General features: G+C 45.7%; 2 protein-coding genes across 5 annotated transcripts; one reads left to right on the top strand and one right to left on the bottom strand.

The window, feature by feature from the left end:
• The first annotated feature begins 612 nt into the window (after positions 1–612).
• LOC308483831 (leukotriene B4 receptor 1-like) lies at positions 613–4,258 on the top strand. The gene is made up of 2 exons (XM_081018071.1): positions 613–2,490; positions 4,125–4,258. The coding sequence occupies exons 1-2, from the start codon at positions 1,493–1,495 to the stop codon at positions 4,189–4,191; spliced, it is 1,065 nt and encodes a 354-aa protein (XP_080874197.1). The 5' UTR covers positions 613–1,492; the 3' UTR covers positions 4,192–4,258.
• Positions 4,174–24,642, bottom strand: EXOC3L1 (exocyst complex component 3 like 1). Of its 4 annotated transcripts, none has more exons than XM_081018043.1 (13): positions 22,342–24,597; positions 19,160–19,411; positions 17,593–17,812; positions 16,355–17,033; positions 15,573–15,690; positions 13,768–13,893; positions 13,529–13,629; positions 12,002–12,112; positions 11,744–11,885; positions 10,710–10,835; positions 9,959–10,114; positions 8,574–8,698; positions 4,174–7,998 (listed from the first exon to the last, which is right to left on the bottom strand). In XM_081018043.1, the coding sequence occupies exons 1-13, from the start codon at positions 22,624–22,626 to the stop codon at positions 7,812–7,814; spliced, it is 2,628 nt and encodes an 875-aa protein (XP_080874169.1). In that variant the 5' UTR covers positions 22,627–24,597; the 3' UTR covers positions 4,174–7,811. The 4 variants fall into 4 exon arrangements, with proteins under 4 accessions (XP_080874169.1, XP_080874171.1, XP_080874172.1 ...); XM_081018045.1 differs by having other exon boundaries at positions 4,175–7,998; positions 19,160–19,315; positions 22,342–24,595; XM_081018046.1 differs by having other exon boundaries at positions 4,181–7,998; positions 19,160–19,320; positions 22,342–22,510.
• Between the last annotated feature and the right edge of the window lie 110 nt (positions 24,643–24,752).

Here is a 24,752-nt window from a genome sequence, read left to right as displayed (position 1 = left end):
GCAAAAATGCAAATACCGGTACTTGGTACAACTGTACATACCGTAAGTTTGTTTATTGGGAGAAATGCACATAAAAATACCTAATAAATTTCCTGCAGACTTGCTTTTTAAAAACATTATAGACATATCTGGAAATGGAGCAAATAGCCTCAAGTTCAGAGACTGGAAACGAACTTCATGTGACTGGCTGTTGCAGCCTTCCGACAATGAGGAGAGCATGACTCTAAGCTCTACCTGGGTAAAATTAGGTTGCTTTGGTTCCTGAGCACATGTTTGCTTAAATAGGGCCCTCTCACTTCATCTGTGTTGGGTAAGAAGAGAGTGGCCTCAGCCAAACAGAACCTTCAACTGTGGTTTAATGTTCTAGGAACATTAAACCACAGTTATAGGAACAAAGTAGTGAGGTTATGTGGTTTCTTTCCCCCCTTCCCTCCTCCATTGCTTCTGCTCTTGACTTGTCATGCCATCTGAACATGACAAACTGGTCAGTGTTAACTATGGGTAAGTGAATGTTGTAACACCATTATGACTTCGAACCATTGTTTGTTACATGCAAGTTCCTGCCTATTTATCATTTCGTTTACTCTGACGAGTTTGAAGTTGAAGGGACATAGCCCAAGTTGGAAATGACTGACTGGCTTTCTGTATGTTTCTGAATCATGAGTTTACTCCTAGAATAAGATTTTATTGTACAGAGTCTGAAGCTTTCTTACAGGAATTGATAATTGAACTTTGCTGGTAACACATGATTAGTATGCTGATCTTTGCATGAAGTAATAGGAACTCAGGATATTTACTCATCCCTTCCAGGACCAGTTTGTCTTCAAGAGATGTAGGAGTGCATCTTTGGGAGTGGAGTCTATGGGATGCAAGTCTGGGCAGTGTGTATGGAGGTCCTGGGCTGCCCAGACAACAAGAACCACCCTGCTCTTGACCCCACTGATGTGGTATAGAGGAAAGGAAAGCAAGACAAGACATTTGGCATCAGCTTGGCAGCAGGAGTTGCCGGAAGGAGGCATACAAGATGCCATCCAACCGCCTTAGAAACTCCACTGTGGATTTGTGTAGGAAGAGTTTAATTATGTGATGTGTGAAAGAAGTACTTCCTTTTGTCTGACTTCACTACCACTGAATGTGGTGATGGCCATTAGCTTGGAAGGCTTTAAAAGGAGATTAGATAGATTTGCAGAGGATAAAGCTATCAAAGGCAGTAACTAATCATTATTTAAATAACTAGGTTAATAGGCATGGGAATTTGTGTATGAAAGTGAAGTTCGACATCATAAGAATTCAGGATTTGTGGTGATTGTCTTTGCATTCCAACTCTGATATTCACATAGAGCCAGAAGGTGAAAGCTGAAGGATATGATGGATTGCATGAATTTCTTGAGAAGCTGTGTTACTGCATCACCCACGGCCATTTCCTCCGCATTTACCATGAACCTCTATATAAGATGGTGCTCACTCACTCTTTGCAACTGCTAATCCCCAAATGAGATCCACAATGGCTCTCAATAGTTCTACAGAGACTGGATTGAACAACACAGGGATGGACACTTTGTGGGTGCAGCACACTTTGCTTCCAAACCTGATTCTTAGTGCTTGCTTCCTGACTGGCATACCTGGGAATAGCTTTGTGCTCTGGATCATCCTAACCAAGTTTCCCCGGAGATCATTCACCATTGCACTCATCCTGAACTTAGCCATGGCTGACTTAATGGCATTGCTCACAGTGCCATTTTGGATTTATGACTTTGCGACCAGCTGGAACTTGGGAGAGGCTTCTTGCAAGCTCCTTGTGTACTTTAACTATTTAACTATGTACGCCAGTATCTTTTTAATCACCCTGATGAGCCTGCATCGCTTTGCTGTGGTGGTTCTTCCAGTTGCTTCCAAAAGGTGGCAGAGACCGCATGTGGTATACATAACATTAGTGGCAGTTTGGTTGTTAGCAGTTGCCTTTGCATCTCCAACTCTGATATTCACATCGAGCCAGAATGTGGAAGGAGATTGCTCAGATGACGTGTATGGGGCCCAATGGCAGCAGATTGTGGATAACGTGGTGGAGACTTTGTTCAGCTTTGTGATCCCCTTTGCTGTGATTGCCATCTGCTATTCCTGCGTGGCAAGGAAGGTTGGGACTCTGAAATTCCATCAGAAGATGAAGACCAAGAAGCTGATTATTGCTGTGGTTGGGGGCTTCTTTGTGTGCTGGCTCCCTTACCACATCTTCAGCCTCCTCACAGTCTGTGCACTGTTGCTGCAAAGCACCTTCCCAGGTGTGGCAAAAACTCTGGATCATGCCGACAAGGTTGTCTCAAACATTCACTGGGCTGTAGCCTTTTTAAGCAGCACTGTCAACCCCATCCTGTATGCCTTTGCTGCACAGAGTTTCCGTGGGGAGCTACAGGGGACCAGTTTTGCCAAGTTATTTTTCAAGCTGCATGAAGACGCTGATGAAACATCTGCTAACACTACAACCACCAAGAGGTAGGGCAGATTCATAACAAAAACTTCTTGGTTTGAACTGAGTTTCATCCATGTAAGCACATGATCATGGATTTCAACAGCTCTGGGGGTAATAGGAGTAGTAGCAGCAGGGAAAGATTACCTCGGGGTCTTGTCTTGGACCTGTCAAGTTTCTATGTCCATAGCAACCACATTTCTGGTTTGCTCACAACTATCCCATGTGGAAAACTCCGCCTGTCTACTGCAGCCCATAAACTCTCCTGCCTGCCCCCAGTCTGTTACCTGCTTCTTATTAAAGTCTGTAAAATATTCATTTTGTCCCAGTCCCTTCCAGCCCTCCTCAGAACATGCATCTGTAAAGAGCAATGTGCCTTAGCAGGCCTGAGGTGTCTTTCCTTTACTCCATCCTGCTTGGCACTTGGGTACCGAGGGCAGAAGGTGAATGCAGCAGCCCTTTTGTCAATGCTAAACAGAAAAATGGAAGCCTCTAGTTTCCAACGGTTCTGATATTCATTTCCAGTGACAACGGTATATCTGAAGCTAAACTGCCTTGGCCCAATATACTTGAAGGAGCGTCTCCACTCCCATCATTCAGCCTGGACACTGAGGTCCAGCGCCGAGGGCCTTCTGGCGATTCCCTCCCTGCAAGAAGTGAGGTTACAGAGTACCAGGCAGAGGGCCTTCTCGGTAGTGGCACCTGCCCTGTGAAACGCCCTCCCATCAGATGTTAAGGAAACAAACAACTATCTGACTTTTAGAAGACATCTGAAGGCAGCCCTGTTTAGGGAAGTTTTTAATATTTGATGTTTTATTGTATTTTTAATATTCTGTTGGGAGCCGCCCAGAGTGTCTGGGGAAACCCAGCCAGATGGGTGGGGTATAAATAAATTTATTATTATTATTATTATTATTATTATTATTATTACCAGTGCTTTTTTCAGGGGAGATACACGCAGGGGTACGCATACCCCTAAACATTTTGTGAATCTAAGTTTGGCCTCATCGAAGGGCAGTATTTCAATATGAGTAGGAAAATGAGAGTACCCCTAAACATTTTTTTAAAATAAAAGCACTGATTATTACTACTACTACTAAAAGAGCAGGTGGGTGGGGGAGGAACCTGGTATAATATAATACTGTATTTTATAAGATATCTAAGATAATATGAATATAAGATATTAAAAGCCCTTGTTTTGATATTAGCCTTACAGGTATGACGTTGATGTATTATTGGTTGAGAGTAGGACTTATTAAACTATCTGATGTAGTCATCCAGCAATTCCTGCCCACCCAATGTGCCAGGCATCAGTACATTTGATCTCTGAAGTGTCCCACCCAACCTGGGCTGTGGTGGAGTTCAGCATGGACTAGCAATGGCTTATGGATGGCACCGGTCTGTGGACCACCACTTTGAGATAGCACTGGTCTAAGATGTTGTTGTTGTTAATACCCCGCCCCTCAGCCTGGGTTGCCCCAGTCACTCTGGGTGGCTTCTTGCAGGCTTGCTTATAAATAGTCTATTTATTGTTCACTCATTGTGAGGCTTTTAAATGTTATAAACCGCTTTCAATAGGCTTCTCCAGAAAAGTGCCTTTAAAATATCGTGAAATAAAATAAATGGACCCAGTCTCTGTTGTGTGGCATTATGTTTGCAGGTGGAACATCCCAGCTGGGGAAACTCCTGTTGAATGTAGGCATGAAGTCACCCAAGATGAAACATGAAGCAGCATTGCCTTGTGCATCAACTCTCATCATTTGCATACAGCATATAAAATGAAGGTGGGAATAACTAGTGCTTGTGGTTGCTTGGTATTCAGTGAAGTATACTCTGTGCATGTTCAGAGGCAAACTTTTCTTTCTTATAACTTCTCTTAAGCCTGGCAGTGCTACATTCCTGGAAGAAGAAAACAGTAGTTGTCATGAGGGGGCAACTGCCACTAAGCCCATTTGGAGGAATAACTTTTTGGCAGGATTGTTTCTGAAGTTCCAGGCCAGAGTTTGATATTTATTCTGCTGCCAGGTATGTTCCAGAGGACAGGTGCTCTCAAAAGCAGGCTTTGTCAGCCAGAGACCAAGCTTTAAATCAATTTTTTGGTTAGCCACCTTGCACTATATAATCCGCTCAGAACTTTTAATTGAACAACATCATACTAAGAATGCATAAACAGATGTTAACTCACTTTAAGGGAACATAGGAGATAAAAGTCAATGGTAAACTTATTGAAAGCTAGACATATTTTTCAATATATTGAAAAAGAATTAAAACATAAGAAGATGATCCTCACTGGATATGAAGAAATAACATCATTTGAATCACATTTCTTGAGACAGTTATACCATTTTCTTTTTTCTCTTTTGGGACTTGGGTTTGTTCCTTTTGCATCCATCCAGTGTAAATAAAACTATGTATTGTGTATGATAAAAAAAATCTTATTAAAAATACAACAGGTTATTAAATGACATAACATAAGAAACATTTCTGGTTGAAAAAGTCTCCAATATGAATATGCGATGTTTTCTAGAAAGAGAATCCAAAGGCTTTATTAGAAATCAGTGTGCTTATAACAGACATTCAAGGGACCGTAGCCTTTTTAAGCTGCTCTCTGAAGTGCTATGTGGCACTTCCATGGGGGACTACAAAAGGCCAATTTTGCCAAGTTATTTGTGGATGATAAATCTGCTAAGGATACTACTGGTGCAATGTAGCATTTGTAATTCCAGATTTAGGCACCATATGTGCAATACATTTGAAGTGGCATTATGCCACTTTTTAAAAGTCATGTCATCCCCCCAAAAATCCTGGGAACTGTGATTTGTTAAAGCTGCTGAAAGTTGTTAGGAGAGCCCTATTCTCCTCACAGAGCTACTGTTTCCACAGTGGTTGAACAATACTTTTTCTTAGGGAACTCTGAGAATTGTAGCTTTGTGACAGGAATAGTGGGCCTCTTAACAATCCTTAGCACCCACATGGGAACTATTTAAGAGTGCTGGGAGTTGTGAGGAGACCCTTAACAAACTACAGGTCCCCAGTTTTTTTGGGAGAAGCCATGTGTGTATATGGGAGCTTTAAATGGATGGTGTGACTATAACTTAAAGCAACACATCAGCTCTATTTTCTTCTTGACAGCCCTTCAGGAATTTGAAGACAACTATCATGTCACCCTGTCATCTTTTATTCTCCAATCTAAACACACTTATCTCCTTCAAACATTTCATATAGGATTTGGTTTCCAGAGCCCTCACCATACTGGTCATATACCAGTGGTGAAAGGAGAAAGGGGTCGACCAAGGATGGGGCTTTCATTTTGCTGCATTCTATTGTTTTTGGAGTGGCATTGTTCTGTGACGTTCACATGGTACACATGGAACATGGCAGGCAATTGTGGTTAGCTGGGGTTAAGGGAAATGCACTCTGTAGATGCTCAGAGGCAAACCTTTATTTCTTATTATTGCTCATGAATCTGGTAGTGGTAAATCCCTGAAGAGCAGGTGTTGTGAGCAGGTAGCTGATGAAACCCTTTGCTTGAAAAAGGCCCCATGAGAAAGTGTGTTTTTGAGAAAAGAAATGCGAGTTTATGTTTTATACCTGTTAAGGGAGGGGAAAGAACATCACTTCCTGTTGTAGTTTTGAAAATGTGTGGCTTGTGGTGGGGGAAAGAACTTCTGTTTTTCCCTGCAGGGACAGCAGAAATGATTTCTAGATGCGTACTCAACAGATTTTGAAATGAATTGTTTTGCATCCACACTTACCCCACCATGCAACCAGCCCTTACACCAGGGTTGGGTTGGGTAACCATGTGTACTACCTTACAGAGAACAATCTTCTATTTGAAGAAAGACTCTATCTCTATCCTTGCAGGGGACTAGAGATGGGTGAATCTGTTAATTTTGGTTTTCCACAGTTTTGCATTCCAGTCTTAAGTTCAGCTGTCCAGATTTCCATATCAGTTTTGCAATTTAAAAAGATAAAAAAGGTTCTCATGAAAATTCACCAGCATTTTAGTGTGAATTTCTCTTGCATGGAGTTTTGCCAAATACACACATTTTTGCAAAGCAATTTCCGCTAATATATTGCACTTTGGTATGTTATTTTCACCAGCATATGTATTTATTTATGCACACTTTACCTCAGTATATGCATTTTTGACACATTACTTGGCTGGAGAAATGCAGTGCAAGATTCAGAGAAGTGCTAATTTTGATGAATGGTTGTGTTTTGGTTCCCATATTGATAGCGAAGGGGCGAATTAGGTAGATTCACCTTTAAATGTGAACTGATTCAAATCCCCCTCCCCCCGCAATTCCCACAGCGAACCTAACATGCAAAGAGATGGCAGCTTATCTCTTCCCTTCCTGATTGGCCAGGAGTTTAGGGCCCAAGATATGCTGGAGTGGTTGGTTCCCATTGCACTGGAAAGAAAAAAAAAGGATAAGCCTGTCTTCCCTAAGTGCCATGTGCCCCATAAGGGCTACATGCCTTTAATTTAGAAAAGAAAAACTGAATGCTATTTATCTAGAAAACATTATCTAGCAAGCATATTCGATTCTTAAGTATTAATTGATAAATATGTTGTTCTTGTGCTCCATGATTGTGCCCCATGATTTGCATAGTTCTAGGATAATAGCACATTACCCTGTCTGCATAATTTGTAATGACAATGCAATAAGAAGTGCTCTTTTGGGAGTACAGGCTGGAACTGGCTTTGGTGCCATTTGGCAATCATATTCATCTTTTCTAAACGCTACAAGATACGGGCTTCAGTGTACTAGTTGGTCTGCACAAGTGTTGCACTCATATACTGTGTAGAATTCATAAGCAGGTTTGGGCGTGGATGTGCATATATTAACACCCAAAACCACACAACCCACAGAAAACTAGTGCAACTGGTGCGTAATAGACAACCATTCCTGTGTATAATCTTGCATAGAATACAGAGCAGGTGTGGAGAGCCTTTGGCCCTGCAGATGCTGCTGAACTCCCAACTGTCACAGCAAACATGGCCAATGGCTAGGGATGATGGAAATTGTAGTTCAGCAACATCTGGAGAGCCAAAGGTTCCTCACACATGATAAGGAGACTGCATGTGGTTGTGCCTGGCTGTGAATCTGGGAGAGAGCACACAAAACTGACTAAATTTAGCCCTGCCCCTGCTCCCACTGCCCCGCCTCCACAAAATGGCACCATGTGTTTTGGATCACTGGAATGTAAAAAAAACAACAACAACATCAACAGGCTCAATCCCCACTAAAGCTCCATCTTGCCAGAGGTCACCAGCTACCATCCTGGCAAAGTCAGCAATGCAGCTGTAGAGATGAGCAGTCTAGCAGCATCTGTGGATGTATCAGGCACATTTGGACTTCCCAAGGCAGAAGGGTGGCTCCGGAGCTGGAACAAAAATGTTGCTAAAAACTGGGCGATAGTTCTCAGGCAGTACTTGAGGATTCTGCACCATGATCTCCAGCACGTTGTTGTGGATTTCTTTAGAGATGTCGCCACGCAAGTGGAGGAGCATGGAAATGTGGTCTTCGCTGGTGAAACAACAGGCACAAAATGTGTTACCTCTCCCCTGGCCTCCTGCTGCCAACCAGGACTGGCCCTACCTTTAGAAAGAGTGAGGCAGCCCCTCCACAAGCAGATGGAGTGGAGAGTTGGAGAACAGAGCTGTATGTTCTCCAATGTGGCCTACCCTCTAATCCCTTAGCTAGGCTGCTGTTCTCAGGTACACTGGAGGAAAGGTACCTGATGCCAGTGCTGAAGGAAGATTGCTTTGGTGGAAATGGCCTTGTGGGCCAACGTGAACCCCCTGGCAGGCCAAGATTAGCCTGCAGGTTGGAGATATATTACCCTTGCATCATTGCTGGGGCGACTGCCAGAAAATGTTTTTGGCCTTGAATTTGGAGAACGGAAGGGATGCCTAAGGCCTCAGATCCAAGACCTGGCATCTCCAAGCAAAAGAATTCCAGCTCTCACAGTGCTGGAAAAGAACAATGATATTCTCTGTGTTGTATTTCCCGTGCTTCCTGTTTAGGGGCAAAATGCAAATCCAGTGCTGGGGGAAGCAGTGCTGGAAGAGGGGAAAGTGTATTTGCTTTGAGTGCCCTACCTGATATCAGGATATTTTGTCACGAATCCCAGTACTTCCAGGCTCAGCATGGAGGGGTCCTTGAGACTGACGAGCTCCTGCAGGTCAGCAATCACTCTGAGAGTCTGTTCATTCTCCTCCAGGCCCTGGGAAAGGAAGCAGGAGACAAACTATATCATACCACGAGGACAGAACGGATGGACCGATGTGGAGGCTGCAAGATGAGTTATGATTGTCAAGTGACTATTACTACTGTTAGCAGTTGCAGTTATACTGCATGTGGGTTTTGCATTTTTATACATTGATTTTTGTTGAGATGGGTAAACCTCTTGGAGATTTTTAAAAATAAATATAACATGGTATACAAGTTCAATAGATAAAAGAATACCATATCATACTGTACCTGAAGAAGTGTGTATGCACACAAAAGCTTATACCAGAACAAACTTAGTTGGTCTATAAGGTGCTACTAGACAATATTTTTATTTTTTTATTCTGATTGTGTCAGACCAACACAGCTACCTACCTAATACTGTACCATAGACATTAAAGCAGAGAGCAGCCCAGTCATTGCTAGACTACCTTCCATAGCATCCTTGAACGAAGTTCAACTAGGTAACAACCAGCAGCTGTTGGCAGAGCCAGCCTCATGACTAGGTGTTCTGCACAGTTGTTTATTCCCCAACCCCAACCCACCTTGCTGCACCAAACTGGCTTGGGTTGCCACCTCCTGACCAAAAGGATGATTGCCTGATGTGACATTTTCATGCGGGTACTGAAATGCAAAGACACCTCAGGAGTAAGCAGCAACTCTAGCTGGTATTATCGGCCAGACCTGCTATCGAACAAAGTTGATCTCCCAATAGTTCGGCCCTAGTAGAAACCTGCACAGGTTTCTTTGGAAGCCGGAAGTCGTGCAACTAGATGCTAGGGATGTTGAAAATTTTGCTCAGTTCACATTTTAAGTGAATTTATTCCATTCTTACTTCCCAGACTAATACAGGAACTAGAATGCAGTTATCCTTCAGTTGTTGAATATCTTAAAATTTTGCAATATAGTTCATGGCTCAAAAATATGCAAAAATGTGTACTTCGGGTTAAACTGCATATAAAAAATGTGAATTCCCCCCAGTTTAAAACGAAACAAATAGCTGGTGGATGTGGAAATAGGAAATAACTAACTTATGAATGAACACATGCAAAACTGACACGATCTGGAAATAGAATGATCTATTCATCCCTATTGGATGCATATTTGATCTTTGCTGGCCACGCACACAACTCTGTATTCAGCTTGGTGAGCAAAGTCAATCTCCCTTTCCTCTGTGATCACCAGCAGCTGCCAGCCCCATCCTTGTAATGTGTGTGGCAAAACATGATAGCTGTTAGCTGTTCCTTTCTCTCACCAGGCTGCAAAAGAGCTCCGTCAGCTGAGAGGCATCTTGCACCATCTGCCTGGCCATCCGGCTTCTCTCCTCAGCGTTCCGGCAGACTAGCCTTTTCTGCAAGAGAGCCCTCACGTACTGGCTCATGACCAAGCGCTCAGTCTCTGACAGGAGGTGCTGGACATCAAGGGGGGAAAATTGCCATGGTCATTCTAGTTAATGGGAGCTGCACTGAGACAAAAGGCTGAAATGCAGTGTGTGTGTTTCCTGCAGCGGTGGCTGGTGCCCACTGGGCCTGGTAGGGCAGGAGGCAGGGAGCCAGAGCCAATGGCAGGCAGAGATAACTAATTCTAGGTTTGTCCCCATCTTGCTGGTGATGGGTGGCGCTGAAGCTGGCAATGGGCATGGCCAGAGCAAAAAGTGGGAAGGACCTCCCTTTGACACACACACTCTCTCTTTCTCTCTCTCCCCTCTCCCCCCGTCTCTTTCTTCCACCCCATTTTCTTTCTCTTTCTGCTAAGTCTGCAAAGAGCTTACCCTCGCTTTCTGTCATTCCATCAGTCTTGGCTCCCTGCCCCTTTCTTGCCAGGCCCCCCTCACCCACTTGAAATCCAAAGCCCAAAGGCCACATGTAAACCTCAGGCTGCAGATCCCCCACTTCTAGAATCTAGAGGCAATGCTCAAATGGTAGACCACCCTCCCTGAAGCTAGCCAACCAGCAGTGCACAGATCTTCCCACCGCTGTCAGCCCCCAGCTATGGAGGGATCTTACCGTGCTGATTGGCCTGTGAGTTCTGCAGAAGAATTTCATGTGCATTTCTACCACCTCACATATGCTGCTCAGCACCTGGGATTCACCAGACAGCCATTGACGGGAGGGCATCTGAGCAAACGGAGACTGGGACAGAACAAGGGACGTACCAAGTTGTTTTAAAAAGGTCTCTCTCTCTCTCTCTCTCTCTCTCTCTCTCTCACACACACACACACACACACACACACCACCTTCCAGAAGGAAGCCCAGAGTGGCTTACAGCAACAAAAAATACAGGCAAACCTACAAAATGGCATAGAACTCCTCTGCAAATACTACATGTTACGTTGCCTTTAAAAGACCCACTCAAGGAAGTATGTTTTGGGTTGCCTCTTGCAGGGTCAAGCTCTGGTGTATCTCCTTTGAGCAGAAGATCTATAGCTGTGAAGGCAGAGCTGATAGTTAGCCTGGCTTCCACCAATTCACCCTCATCAGGAGCTTGGCTGCTGCAAACTTGGGCTCCACAAGCTTCTTTGTGCTTGCTTGCAAGCGCAGGCACTCAGGACCCCTCCAGACATCTTTTTAAAAATCTGCATTCATCATTATTTGTGCTCATGGTGGTATTAGGGCAGTTGTAAGTGGGAATCTCTAATCCGTTTACTATGTGTCAGAGGCGGGGAACCTTTTTCAGTCCGAGGGCCACATTCCCTTCTGGGCAAGCTTTTGAGGGCCACATGTCACTGGTGGGCAGGGCCAGAGGCAAAAGTGGGCAGAGCAATGCATGTTGACTTTACCTTCACACAGTAGGTTAGTTTTCACAATCTCACACAACACTCTCTTATCTTTCATCCAGGCAAGCAGGAAGCATTGTCAAAGTTCAGGGGTATATTCTAGCCTGGGAAAAAACTCGTGTGTGGGTGTGAAACAGGGTCAGCAAGGGACATGGCCTTGGGAGAGTTCCAAGGGCCAGACAGAGAGGCCTGCAGGGCCACATTTGGCCCCTAGGGCTGCGGGTCCCCACCTCTACCATAGGCTTTCTTAATAACAATGGGTACCTGCAGATCTTTCAGCATGTCCTCCAGCAGCAGCTGGCATGCCTTCTTCTGGGCTTTCTCCAGGGCAACGTGAAGGGTTGATGACATCTTGTTGGCCTCTGAGGATGTTGATCTGCCTTCACACAGGGCTGCAATGGAGGTGCTGCCAGTGGAGGGAAGAGGAATAGCTGGGAAGCGGGCTTGCATGTAGCCTGCTAGCAAGAGAAGCCCAGATACAGCAGGCATGTGGAAGGAATCAATCACAGGAGTTGGGAATACCTGAGAGCCTGGCAGTTGTTGAGGGTTGATAGCAAGTAAGGCACATAGCACTTGGAGGTTGCAGGTTCTCGTTGATGCTCCTTGCCAAATCCCACCAGGTCTTCATACAGGCTGCAGAGAGCACAGCAGTTGTCATGGCATCTTGCACACCAGTAGCCAACCCCACCCCCCATCCCATGTGTCTTGAGAGTGAAACAGTGCAGAGTTCCACATATGATGAAGAAAAAGCAGACCTATGCCCCATCTTCAGTATACATTTAAAGCACTTTTGCCACTTTAACAGTGGTTTCTCCCACAGAATCCTGAGAATTGTAGTTTGTTAAGGGTGCTGAGAGTTGTTAGGAAACTGTTTTTCCCCTCACAGAGCTACAATTTTCAGCATGGCTTAACAGTCAGTGCCTCTTCGCAGGAATCATAGATCTGTAAGGAAAATGTGTCTTTAACAAACTACAATTTGGGATGAATGAACTTGTAATCTTGAAGCGCCCTCTGATGGCTTTAGAAGAATTAGACAAATTCATGAAGGGACAATGGCTACTAACCACTATTGTTAAATACTGCCTCCAGGATCGGAGGCAGACAACTTGTTTACTGAGCTTATGAGGAGGTTAGACTACATCTGGTCTTTACTGAGCTTCTTTCTGATTTGTTTGTGTGGTGATTATACAACAATGAGGATTCATCCTGTTTTGCTTGCGAGTTGATTTTACCTCTTTCTATTAGATATTTGACCATCCTACACTTTTTAGTGCATTTCTCTATCACTTTCCTAACTGCAAAAAGTCAGGAATTTGATTTAAACTGGATTTGTTGTGCTAGGTCAACACAGAGCTTTCATCCACCTTCATTTCTGGTATGGGCTTAAATTCTTTTTGCATAATACTGACAGATCTGGAAGTAATGCCTCTTCTGGGGAAGAGCAGAGGAAGAGAGAGAGAGCTATTGCACTCATGTCCTGTTTGCAGGATCTCCACAGAGCTATGTATGGGAAGCAAGATGCTGGACTAGGCAGGCCTTTGGTCTGATCCCTCAGGGGTGTTCTTGTGGCGCAGAAATAACATACCTCATTTCAAGCCCACTAAAGGTTTTCTGTAAGGAAAAAGGAGCCTCAGTTGGAGCAGGATTAGGGAAATGAGCCTCCCCAGCCCTCCAGTGAAAGAAAGGAGAAAGGAGCAGGGATCCTTGGCAGGAATGATAACCAAACTCAAGTAAGAACCCAAGATGTCTTATTGGGCTGGGCCTGAAGGTCCTATTGCTGGTGAATTAATGTTAGGGACATGGGAAGCTACCTTATACTGAGTCAGATCATTGGTCCGTCAATGTATTGTCATCACTGATGGGCAGCAATTCTCAAGGGTTTAAGACAGCAGTCTCTCCCAGTCCTCCCTGCAGATGCCCTACTTGGGACCTTTGGCATGCAAAGCAGGTGAGTCATGATGCTTTCCCTACTGAGCTGTGCTGTGATGAGCATCCTTTTCTTGCCTCTCAGTCCCTACTCTGCATCAGCAGCATGGAGAGAGAACTGACCTGCCCAGAAAGACCTCAAGCTCCTCCAGGGCCATGTTGCACAACTTCTGCTGCAGAGTATCTGAGATGAGGGATGCCACTCGGATATTTTCATCCAGCATCTGGGGCAGGCAAAGAAAGAGAGGAAGGCGATTGGATGAGTGGGGATCAAACACATGGCTTTGTTTCCGCAGTCAATAGGACACGCTGTACAGGAATCAGGTAGGCTTCCCTGCAGTGCATTGTCTTTCTTCTCTGACCTTCATGACAATCGTGGGAAGGCTGGTCTGGAAGCAGCCTTGATAGTCTGATTCGGGCTCCTCTTCACTGAACCACTCTTTAAACTCCATCTCCAACGTCTTCTGCATCCACTGAGCAAAGCTGGCCTAGAAGAACAAGCAGAGATGGTTTATGGCAACAGAGGTTGAGGAACCTTATTCACCCCGAGGCCCGCATTTTTGTCTGGATAACCTTCTGAGGGCCAAGTGCCTATAGTGGGCATGGCTGGAGACAAAAGCAGGCGGAGCAACAAATGTGAATGTCACCTTTGCATATGGGCTAATTTCTCCACATGAAGCTCTCTATCTTCCATCCAGACACATTCCAGCCAAGAAAAAGCACTCATGGGTATAGCCTGGGGAAAGTTCCCAGGGCCAGATAGAGAGGCCTGGGTGGGGTGGGGTGGACAAATTTGGCTCTCAGACCTGAGTAACTATTCTCTTTTTAAGTGAAGACCAGGGACCCTCCACTGCACACAAGCCACTCTCAACCCCAGCAGTGTTCATATTCATTTGCCTAGCTCCTTTCTCCTGCGGATGAGAAACATCTCTTTAGTGGGGCAGCTGATATACAGTACATACGGCTCAGATCCACACCACACATTCACAGTACATTTAATGCACATTGCTTCCCCCGAAGAATCCAGAGAGCTACAGTTCGTTAAGGGTGCTGGGAAATATAGCTCTGTGTGGATATGACCTGCAGTATGTGTTCGACCTCCACCTCTGGTCTTCCTGAAAACCTGCCACCTCCTATTTTTATCCCTATTTCTCTCCACTGCTGTGAAACAATGGATGCTTCCAGACTGTCACTATTTTCAGGTGGAATTCAGCCACAGGCCAGCAGATTCAGGTTTGCTCAATTATAGTTGATTAGAAGGTCTTGCACAACAAACCTGTTTCCCTGAAAGGTAGCACTTTCTGTGCTATTTTTGGGTGGGATTCGATCTCATGCAGCGAACCTGTCTCCCAAATCAGGATGAATGTTCGTTAAATAGCCAACACCTTCCAACCTCCCCAGCAAACAAATTAGGATGAATGCTCAATAAACAGGTGATCTGGAAGTGCCCGATGAAAACTCCAGAGACTAGAGGGGCTTAAGAGGCAAACTGCACAGAAGTAACACGTTTTGGCTGAAGGCTACTTATTCAGAATAAAAGCAGTTTGGGGTAGAGACCTATTTTGAACAGAGAAGTAGCAGACAGAGGAGGAATGCTTAGCCCTTTCTTCACCAGCCATTTCCCCATCTGCTCCAAATCGCCCTCTTGACCCTCAGAGTCCCATGTGCATAGTTGCCTGAGTTTGGAACCCTGAGCAGGGCCAAATCAGTTGGGGAGACAATCTGGACCAGAAAAATGGGTGGTGGGAAAAGGGTGAAGCACCACTGCCTCATCTACCCCCTACCTGTTCAAAATGGGCGTCTCCTGAAGGTGCTTTTCTTCAGAAAGAGGAGACAACAAGGACGCTTTACACAACTTTGTGTATAGCATAGCATGGCATCCAGTAATATGCCACTTGTCCCTTATTCACAGGAATATGCTGGATACTGAGTTAGACAACTGGTTCCTCTAGCTCAGTAGTGGTCCATCCAGCCCACAGCAGCTCTCTAGACTTTCAGATGGAATATTTCCACATTCACTGGTAAGAAAAGATCTCTGCCTGAATATTTGGAGAACTTCATATTAACACTCTCCATCACCCAGGTTTCTAGGCCAACCAGCAAATCTAAATATATTAGTGCTTCAATATCCACAGTCATTTTGTTCCCCATAGTCTTCACGACTCACCTGTACTTTCCCTACATAGGTCTCCTCCAAGTAGTCTACTGTATCCACAGGAAGCAGAGGACCCAAGACTGTGATGTCCACTTCAGGTAGAAGGCTTGGGTGGGTCATCATTTCTGAGCTGTGGAACACAAGAAGGGTCAGGAACGAAAGGTACCTAAGTTCAACTTTCCACTTTCAGGCTGTTCAGTACATCTGAAGCAGGATTATATGTGCATATTTCTAGTATTCTTGTACGGGAAAATGCAGCCCATTGCCAAATCTGCTTCTTTGCAAATGCCACCCGGCGGTTGCCTGCTGGTACAACAGAGAACATGACTGGATAAACACCCACCTGTTTAAAGCATTATCCTACCACTTTAACAGTCACAGCTTCCCCAAAGCTTCCTGGGAACTCTGCTTCGTCAAGAGTGGTGAGAGTTCTCAGTAGACCAGTGGTGGCCAAACTTGGCCCTCCAGTTGTTTTGGGACTACAATTCCAATCATCCCTGACCACTGGTCCTGTTAGCTAGGGATGATGGGAGTTGTAGTCCAAAAACAGCTGGGGGGGCCAGGTTTGGCCACCACTGAAGTAGACCTTTCACAAATGACAGTTCCCAGAATTCTTTGGGGGAGCCATGACTGTTAAAGTGGCCCACGAGTGCTTCAGATGGATGGTGTTTGGGATTCCAAGTCAGAGTTATGGGCGGTAGGCAAAGGTAAGCCCCAGCACTTCTTTTTCTTAAAAAATTAATGACCCCTCATTTCCCCTATGAACCCCAACACCTGCCATTAGGAGCACTGACCTTGGGTAGACATGGAGTGCCCACTGGAGAAGAGTAAAGACCTCCTGCTTCTCCAGCTCCCGAGTGAGGATGTGATGCAGGTGTTTGGCAAGGCTTTGATGATACATGGCAGCAAAGGCTGCGACGATATTGTAGTGAGGCGGGCAGCACTGGGCCATCAGGTCTTTCACAACACACAGTTCAGCCAGGATGCTGTTCTGCAAGGACGCCAAATGCTGAGCAAGGTGCTGTCCTTGGGCATTGCTTGGCATGGCCTGGAAGTGGGAAGCGACTATGGTGTCCTGTATAACCTGGAAGAACTTCTGCCTCCAGCACTTGGGGCGCCCTGGCGGGAGGAAGCCAGAAGGAAGCTGAGTTCTCAGCAGCAAGGCAGCATCAATGCTCTCCTCACGCTCAATAATGCGTAGCGTGGACACAAAGAGGGAGGGGTCCTCAGACACCAGTCTTGTGCTGTGGGCCACAACGTGCCACAGGTGCTGGGCAAGGGCATCGTTCAGTTCCAGGAGGCCCCTGAAGTAGGACTCCACACTGGCCAGGTGCGAGGAGCTGAGCAGGTTGTGGTGATGCAGCTGGAACAGGATGCTGTCCCGTAAACTCTCTAGCTCCATGAATCCTGCATGGGCTTCCAGCAGGTGGTGATTCTGCAGGAGGTCAAAGGTCTCGGAAAGGAGTTTGTGTACTGTGTAGGAAAGAAGAAAGGGAGAAAGGGCTTCAAAAGCATAACCTGGGGAAGAAAGAGGAATGATATCCAGTGTGGTTAGAGCAGTGGTTAGAGCAGGGGTTTGGAACCCTCTGTCCGAGGGCTGGGCAGATGAGAGGGAAAGGGGTGCTGTACAAAGTATGCAGCTCCTCTACAAGATTATCTGCTGCAAGACGATCAAGCCAGAGAGGGAAATGTCTCAGCTGAAAGGTAGGTGCGTTGCTTGCAGATATATAGAAGGTCATCCCATGTGTTTTGGAATTGCATGCATGCAGTTTTCCAGATGCAATGGCATTTAGATATTTGAGGTTATGAATAGCCTCTTTACCCAAGCCCTTGGCTGAGTGCTCTGTGCTGGTGTTTTGTTATTCTGATATGATTGTTTTGCAGTTTAATTTCATAATTTTAGTTGTTCATTGCACTCATTCTAATTGTGTGGTTTTTGTAACCCACTCTGGGACCATTTGGTGAAGAGTGAGGCACAGATGTAACAAGTGGATATAATAATAAATAACACATATTACAAACTGAAGCTCACCTGAGAAAAGTTGGGGCAATGTCTGGGCAACTGAACCCAGCTGGGCATGTTCCACTGCCACCTCCCGTAGTCTCTGCAGGCTCTGAAAAGAGTCGGTGTGGGGTGCCAAGGACTGGCATATGTTTCTCAATGCTTGCCGCACATGTTGAACATCTGCAGTGGCTGAGTGCAACTGCTCCAGGCCTGTGCTCACACCCTCTAGGTAGGACTGCACAGTTGACTAGGGACAGAGAGAATCAAGTGGCAAAGAGGACACAGAGACTTCACAGGCAGGACAAAGGGCCGTGGCTCAGTGATAAAACATCTGCTTTCCATGCTGAAAGTCCTAAATTCAATCCCCAGCATCTCCAACTAAGGCTGGGATGGACCCCTGCTTGAAACCTGGAGAGCCGCTGCCAGTCAGGGTAGACAATACTGTGCTAGCTAGCTCTGACTCAGTATAATGCAGCTTCCAGTGTGAAAAGCTCATATCTGGATCTCCAAACCCTTGTTCTATTAAATTCATAATCAAGGCTGCTTAAACCAGTGAGATTTCAGGATCAAGCTGCATTAATACTTGAAAGAGTGGCTCTCCTAGTATATGTCAACCTGACAACCGAGGTTTTGGGCAATGCCCAACAGACAGTGACCCAGGATAGGGTCTTTTCTGTTGTGGTGTCCTGGATGTGGCATCACCTGCCTCTGTAGGTGTGCCAGGCATCATCAGTATATCAGCTGTCATAAAGACACACCTCTCCACTTGGACCTTTGGAACCCCACTGGCATTGGTGTTGGGTGATTTTGGATTTAAATCCTTTTTTGCCAAGGTTATTCAAGGCTGCTAGTGTTAATCTAGTTTTATCCTGGGACAGAGCAACGGGAACTCACCCTATCGTGGGAATTCAAACTGCAGACCTTACGATCGGCAAGCCCAAGAGGCTCAGTGGTTTAGACCACAGCACCACCCACGTCCCTAGAACCTTGGTTATTGGGTGGTTTATAAATAAATGTAGGCATAGCCAAGGCCTGGCATCTGGGATTGCTCCTGATGGGCACTTGCCAAGGCCCATAACTCAGCATCAAGCCCTGAAACTCCCTGATCCTGCTGGTTCTCTTTTTTACAAACAACAACAGCCCTTGCCTGCTTTGAGCACACCACAAGTGATAGGGGTAGGGAGAAGGTGCAGCTGCCTTTGGTCACATGACCCTTCTGGTGAACCCATCCAATGGCCATGCAAAAGCTGGAAGAGCCAACCCAGGTGTTCAGAGAACAGTCAGTGGAGGCTGGTACATTAGGGCGAGTGGGGCACTGCCCCACCAGCCTCAGTCTGCTGTCACCCATCCCCCAACTGCCTGCCTCCATACTTACAATGGGTTCAGGAGGTGGCATTGCCTGTCCCCTTCCTCTTCCTTACTCAGTGTGGCCACTGCAGAACTCAACAAGGAGGAGGATGGTGACAAAGCTAGAATCAGTTGTGTGTGCTTGTCATTGGCATTTGGCTGCACTTCATGTTGGGTTCCCTGACTTCCGCCCTCCCAATCCCAATGGGCACTGGCCAGCACTGGTTCCAGTGCTGCAACTACCAACCTTTATGCGGGATTGGATGGAACTGTTGCGTTGTATCTCTCGGATCCGATACTCCTCAAGGCCCTCTAATTTGTCAGGTCGGTAAAAGACCCCAGATGCCCATTTTAAGGCAGCTCCTCTGGCTAATTTTTCAGCTTTCTCCACTTCTGGCCATTCCTGGTCTAAAACAGAGAAGGGAGAAGAAGGAAATCCACACATACAGCTGCGAGTCTTTGCAAGCCAGGAATTGCTCTTCCATCCCCAGCTGCTCCCCTGGAATGCAGGAAGGAAATAGGATGTGACCGCCTACCCACGATCTGGATAGCCTAGGTGGAATATTGGTGGAGGGGAAGCTTCTGGGGCTTGGAGACACAATGACCTGGGAAAAGGAGGCACACTTGTACTGTCAGACGTCTGGCTTCAGAGACAAGAGACGAGGCGGGAGAGGGGGCGTTCGAAGGGCGTATGGAGTCTGATAACTAATTCCCTCTACTGTATCTGAAGAAGTGTGCATGCACACGAAAGCTCATACCAATAACAAACTTAGTTGGTCTCTAAGGTGCTACTGGAAGGACTTTTTTTTATTTTGTTCCCTCTACTAAAGAATAGCTGTTCTATTTATAATAGGCATAAGGGCAATTATGAGGCTGCTAGCATGATACCAGAGTTAGTTCAAGCTTTGGCTTTTAGCATTCAAAGCCCTGTACAACTTGGGGTCAGGTTACCTGAGGGATCGTCCAGCAACTTTGCAGTGGAGGCTGGAAGATAGGAAATTTCGCAAAGGCAAATGGATTATTGCACTATAAACAGCCACAGCTTCCCCCAAAGAATTCTGGGAACTGTAGTTTGGTAAGGGTGCTGAGAGTTGTTAGGAATGCTCTATTGCCTTCACAGCCCTGCAATTCCCAGAGTTCCAATAGCCAGGGCCACCCCTTGAACTGGTTACAGTGGTGCCTCGCAAGACGAAATTAATCCGTTCCGCGAGTCTCTTCGTCTTGCGGTTTTTTCGTCTTGCGAAGCACGGCTATTAGTGGCTTAGCGGCTATTAACGGCTTAGCGGCTTTAAGAAAAAGGAAACAAACTCGCAAGAACTCGCAAGACGTTTCGTCTTGCGAAGCAAGCCCACAGGGAAATTCGTCTTGCGGAACGACTCAAAAAACGGAAAACTCTTTCGTCTAGCGAGTTTTTCGTCTTGCGAGGCATTCGTCTTGCGGGGCACCACTGTATTAGTAAGGGGTTGGCAAGTGGCTGCGGGGAGATTTAACTTGGTGGGGCAGTGCCCCATTTGCCCTGATGGACCAGCCTCCACTGCAATTGTGTTCCTCGGGGGGAGGGCATTGTTAAGAGTTCTGCATGCTGCAGATGTATGCATGAGGTCAACTAAAACCCAGGTCTTAAGTGTTGTTGTGGCTTCAGCTCTATGGAATCTGCTCCCTGGTGAAATTAGACAAGCACTTGGGCTTTTAGGCAGCTATTGAAAGCTTTCAAAGAGGACTTACCCTGAGGAGTGACTCAGCTGTTTTATACTCAGGAGTGACTCAGCCATTTTTTAATGGCATCTTGTAATTTAAGACTTTCAAGATTTGCTTTTTTAAATGTTACATACAGTGGTACCTCGGTTTATGAACTTAATCCATTCCAGAAGCCCGTTCTTAAACTGAAGCGCTTTCCATAATGAGGCCTCCTGCCGCTGGTGCCCTTCTACCATTTGGCTTCCGTTCGTAGACTGAGGTAAAGTTCTCAAACTGGGACACTACTTCCAGTTTTGTGGAGTTCGTAAACCAAATAGTTCATAAACAGGGCTGTTCGTAAACCAAGGTACCACATATTTCTGTTGTACACTGCTTTGGAAACTTTAGTTTGGAAGTGGTTTGAAACTCATTAAGGAAATAAATAAAGGGTGAATTCAAATGACTGGGCAAATCTGTACCATGTAGGATCAATCTTCCCCAATATGATGCCCTCCAGATGTTTTGAAATACACTGCCCATTAGTTGTGCTGGGTGGGTCCACTGGGAGTTGCAATCCAAAACGTCTGGAAGGCTGATATAAAGAAACCCAACTTTGCCACTCCTCTCCATCCAAAGCATGAAGGTGTTGTAACACCAGGCTTCATCTTGTGATAAGAGGCATACAGACCAGAAGTAGCCCACTGTGTCCCCTCCAGATATTGTTGGACTACAACTCCTATTATCCTTGACTATTGCCCAGCTGGCTTGTGGCTGATGGGAGTTAGAGTCCAACAGCATCTAGAGGCACCATGTTGTCTAATCCTGCACTACTTTATTTATTTCTTTTATATCCCACCTTTTTCTCCAAGGAGCTCAAGCTGACATATGGTTCTTCCACGCCCCACATGTAATGCCAACAACAAGCCTGTGAAGTAGATTAGGCTGAGAGCCAGTGATTGGTCCAAGGTTACCCAGTAAGCATCATGGCTGAGTGGGATTTGAACCCTGGCCCCCCAGAGCCTACTCTGACACTCTAACCACTGCTCCACATTGACTCTAGACTCTAGACTGACAGCACCCGACATAGCAGCATACACTAGAGTGGCCGTGTGTCCTGCTTTCAGAGGACACTTCTCTACTTGAAGGGCTGCCAGGGGCCAGTCCTTTATTTAAAAGTGTCCTCTATCAGAGCACCACACAGTAAGGTTTTAAAGCATCTATGGTATTACTCCCAGTGAGGACAGACAGTGGACAGACAAACCAATCTCTGGCTCTGATTTTTCTAGCCCATTTATTTCCAAAAAGGACAGTTACTATGACATGTAAGTATCTCTCTGAGACCTCTCCCTTCCTGTATGACCCCAAGAATGCAATATTATCTAGGAAAAAGTATCTGTGACATCTCACAGCCCAGGTGGATAAAGTTTAAGTGCTTTTCTTAAAGTGGAAGGTGCCTGGAACCCATATACTGATGGTTAGGCTAAAATTGTCTGGCACCTTCCTCCTTAAGGAAAGCACTTTAAAATCATAACTTCATTCATTATACTTGTGCCGAGATGTCAGGTACAGTATTTCCCCCCCTCATCAATTGCAAGAACAGGGAGTCCTTTCTCAAGTAGGGAGAGAGAGAGAAATCAACACAGCTAGGAGACTTGCTTTACCCAAAGCCCATCTAGGAAGGGCCCCATATGCCTCACCCCACCCCACTGAATGGTACGGTCACTGAGATCCTGTAGCTGCATTTCCCATTACCTTTGGATCTGGTGGAATCGTCCTCCTCTGCAGACATGCCCATAGATTCAGCTGCAGTGCACAGGTCCAGAGCTTAGGGCTGGGCTGAGCAGAGGAAGCAGAGCCAGCAATAGCAGTTTCCGTCAGTGATACTACTTCCAGCTCCTCAGGGGCTTGTTCTGTAACACTGCAGATAGACTCAGGATGTAGGAACAGGAGGGCGGAGGAAACAGAAAATGCACTCGAAAGTTTAATTCTTAGGGAATGCAGATTAAGCAGCACAGAACAACTCTGGTATATATGCATGCCTGGGTTGTGGTCACCAGGATTCCTGCATGTCCCTCTGCCTTCAGCGGTAGCTACTGGTCTTTGGGACTAGTAAGGAAGGCAGGGAGATCAGCAATAGGTGGAGACAGGCAGGCAGAATGACAAGTAGAATCAACCTCTAGCTTGTTGTTAGTAAGGAGGAAGACAGGTCCACAAGGTCCACATTTAGTCCAACCCCCGCAATGCAGGAATCTTTTGCCCAATGTGGAACTCGAACCCACAACCCTAAGATTAAGACTTTCATGTTCTACCAACTGAGGACGTGTTCTTTCAGATATTTGGGGCCCAAGTCATACAGGGATTTAAACACTAATGCACCTTGAATTGGGGCCATAAATAAACTGACAACCAATATACTGAGTTCCTTTTTTGGAACCTAACACAGCATGTTAAAACACACACATATAATGTGGCTGAATAGACAAATAATATGAAGTGCTTCTTTTCTCAATGAAAGGGTTATCTAATCAATTGCTTGAGTTAGTCAGTGTGCCCCATCCTGGATAGTTATTGCTTATTTGTTTATTTTACATTATTTCCTTTCCTCTGAAAGGGCTCAAGGTGGCTTACAGGTAAAAGAAGGACCACTAGAAACATAGAAAAATCAATCATTAAAATACAACGAAACACTGATAGAATTAAAAATATATAATATATAAAATATGTTTAAAACATACCAATAATTACAATAAAAACAGCACAGCACCAGGTCACATGACTGAAATGAATGGAGATAGTATTCAGCTTAAGTCCTGACCTGCAGCCCCAGCAAGCTTTTGCTCATCCAGCCAAGCCCTGTGTGAGCCGGGGTGAGCCAACTATGCCAGTGTATTCCTAGCTGAACTTGCATTCAGACTTACACTGGGGTAGCTGAGCTCAGAGTTAAATAACACTGAGGAAAACTTTTGCCTGACAGCTATTAGTATGGTTTCCACTGGGTGTGCATTAATGTGGTGGCACAGCTTATAGGGGGATCTCAAGCTGTAAGAAATCCAGTTCCCACCCCTGCACTGCAAGACCAGATATTTCTAAAGTGGGTTGCTACACCCACCATTCAGCTGTGATCTACATGCCAAAGAAGTATTTCAATGTAAGTGCTATCTGGTAAGATAACCCATCCATCCAACCGGTTGCAACCATAGATTATCAAATCAGCAGGAAACAGTTTGTGTCTGAGGACAGTGATAACTGGGACACACAACCAGGGCTAAGAGAGGCGAGAAGGACATATATACAGATGTTGAGAAAGGTGAAAAGCAAGAGACTTTGGAATAAGGGGGTGTCATAAGTGCCTTATGGCAGTAAGGTCCTAGATTTGAAAGTTATTGCTGTACTTTATAAATCTTTTTGGGACATTGATGACTATTATGGAATAACACTTTGTGCATAATTCTTATTTCATTTGCTCTCACAACTACCCTGAGATAGATCATCACCGTTTACACTTTGCAAATGGGAAAGGAGTGACTTGTTTCAAGCTTAGGCCATCAGTGGGCAGGAATCCAAAACCAGGAGCTGAAGATCAGCTCTCTACCCATTATGGGGCAGTGGCTCCCGCATGAAAGGTGTGTGGATTTGTATGGATTAAATCGCTAAACACAAGTCCCTAAACTGGATGTTTCTAGTCATGTGATTTCTTTCAGTTCGGCAAAAGATTTGACTTAAATAAAAAAAAAAGTTTCTGTCCTGTAGTAGCAAACTACTGTAGTTTGCTATTTACAGTACGGCAGCCTACAAGTGGAACCCGCAACAAAATGTTGCATCATTGAGTGTGCACTGATTTAACCATTTGGCAACAGAAGTCCACCACTCATAAAGAGGAGATCATAACAAGCCCACCGGACAGAGCTATATTCTGCTCTTATGGACAAGAAGACAACGGGGGGGGGGGGGGAACGTTCATTTTCCGAACACGCCACAGGCGCAACCCTTTGGAATCCTTAAGGCGCCACCAGTGTTTACACGCCGCTGGCCAGCAGGGGACGCTACAACGGCACGAGAGGGGACGCCGGTGGTAGTGGTGGTGGTGGTGGGCGGAGCCGAGCAGAAGGAGGCGGGAGGGAGCGTGGCGGCGCTCCGCCCTCTCTCCCAAGATGGAGCCTTCC

The sequence above is a fragment of the Podarcis pityusensis genome (assembly GCF_964106645.2).
Source record: "Podarcis pityusensis genome assembly, chromosome: 8".
Lineage (NCBI taxonomy): Eukaryota > Metazoa > Chordata > Lepidosauria > Squamata > Lacertidae > Podarcis > Podarcis pityusensis.
This window is presented reverse-complemented; position numbering and strand designations above follow the sequence as displayed.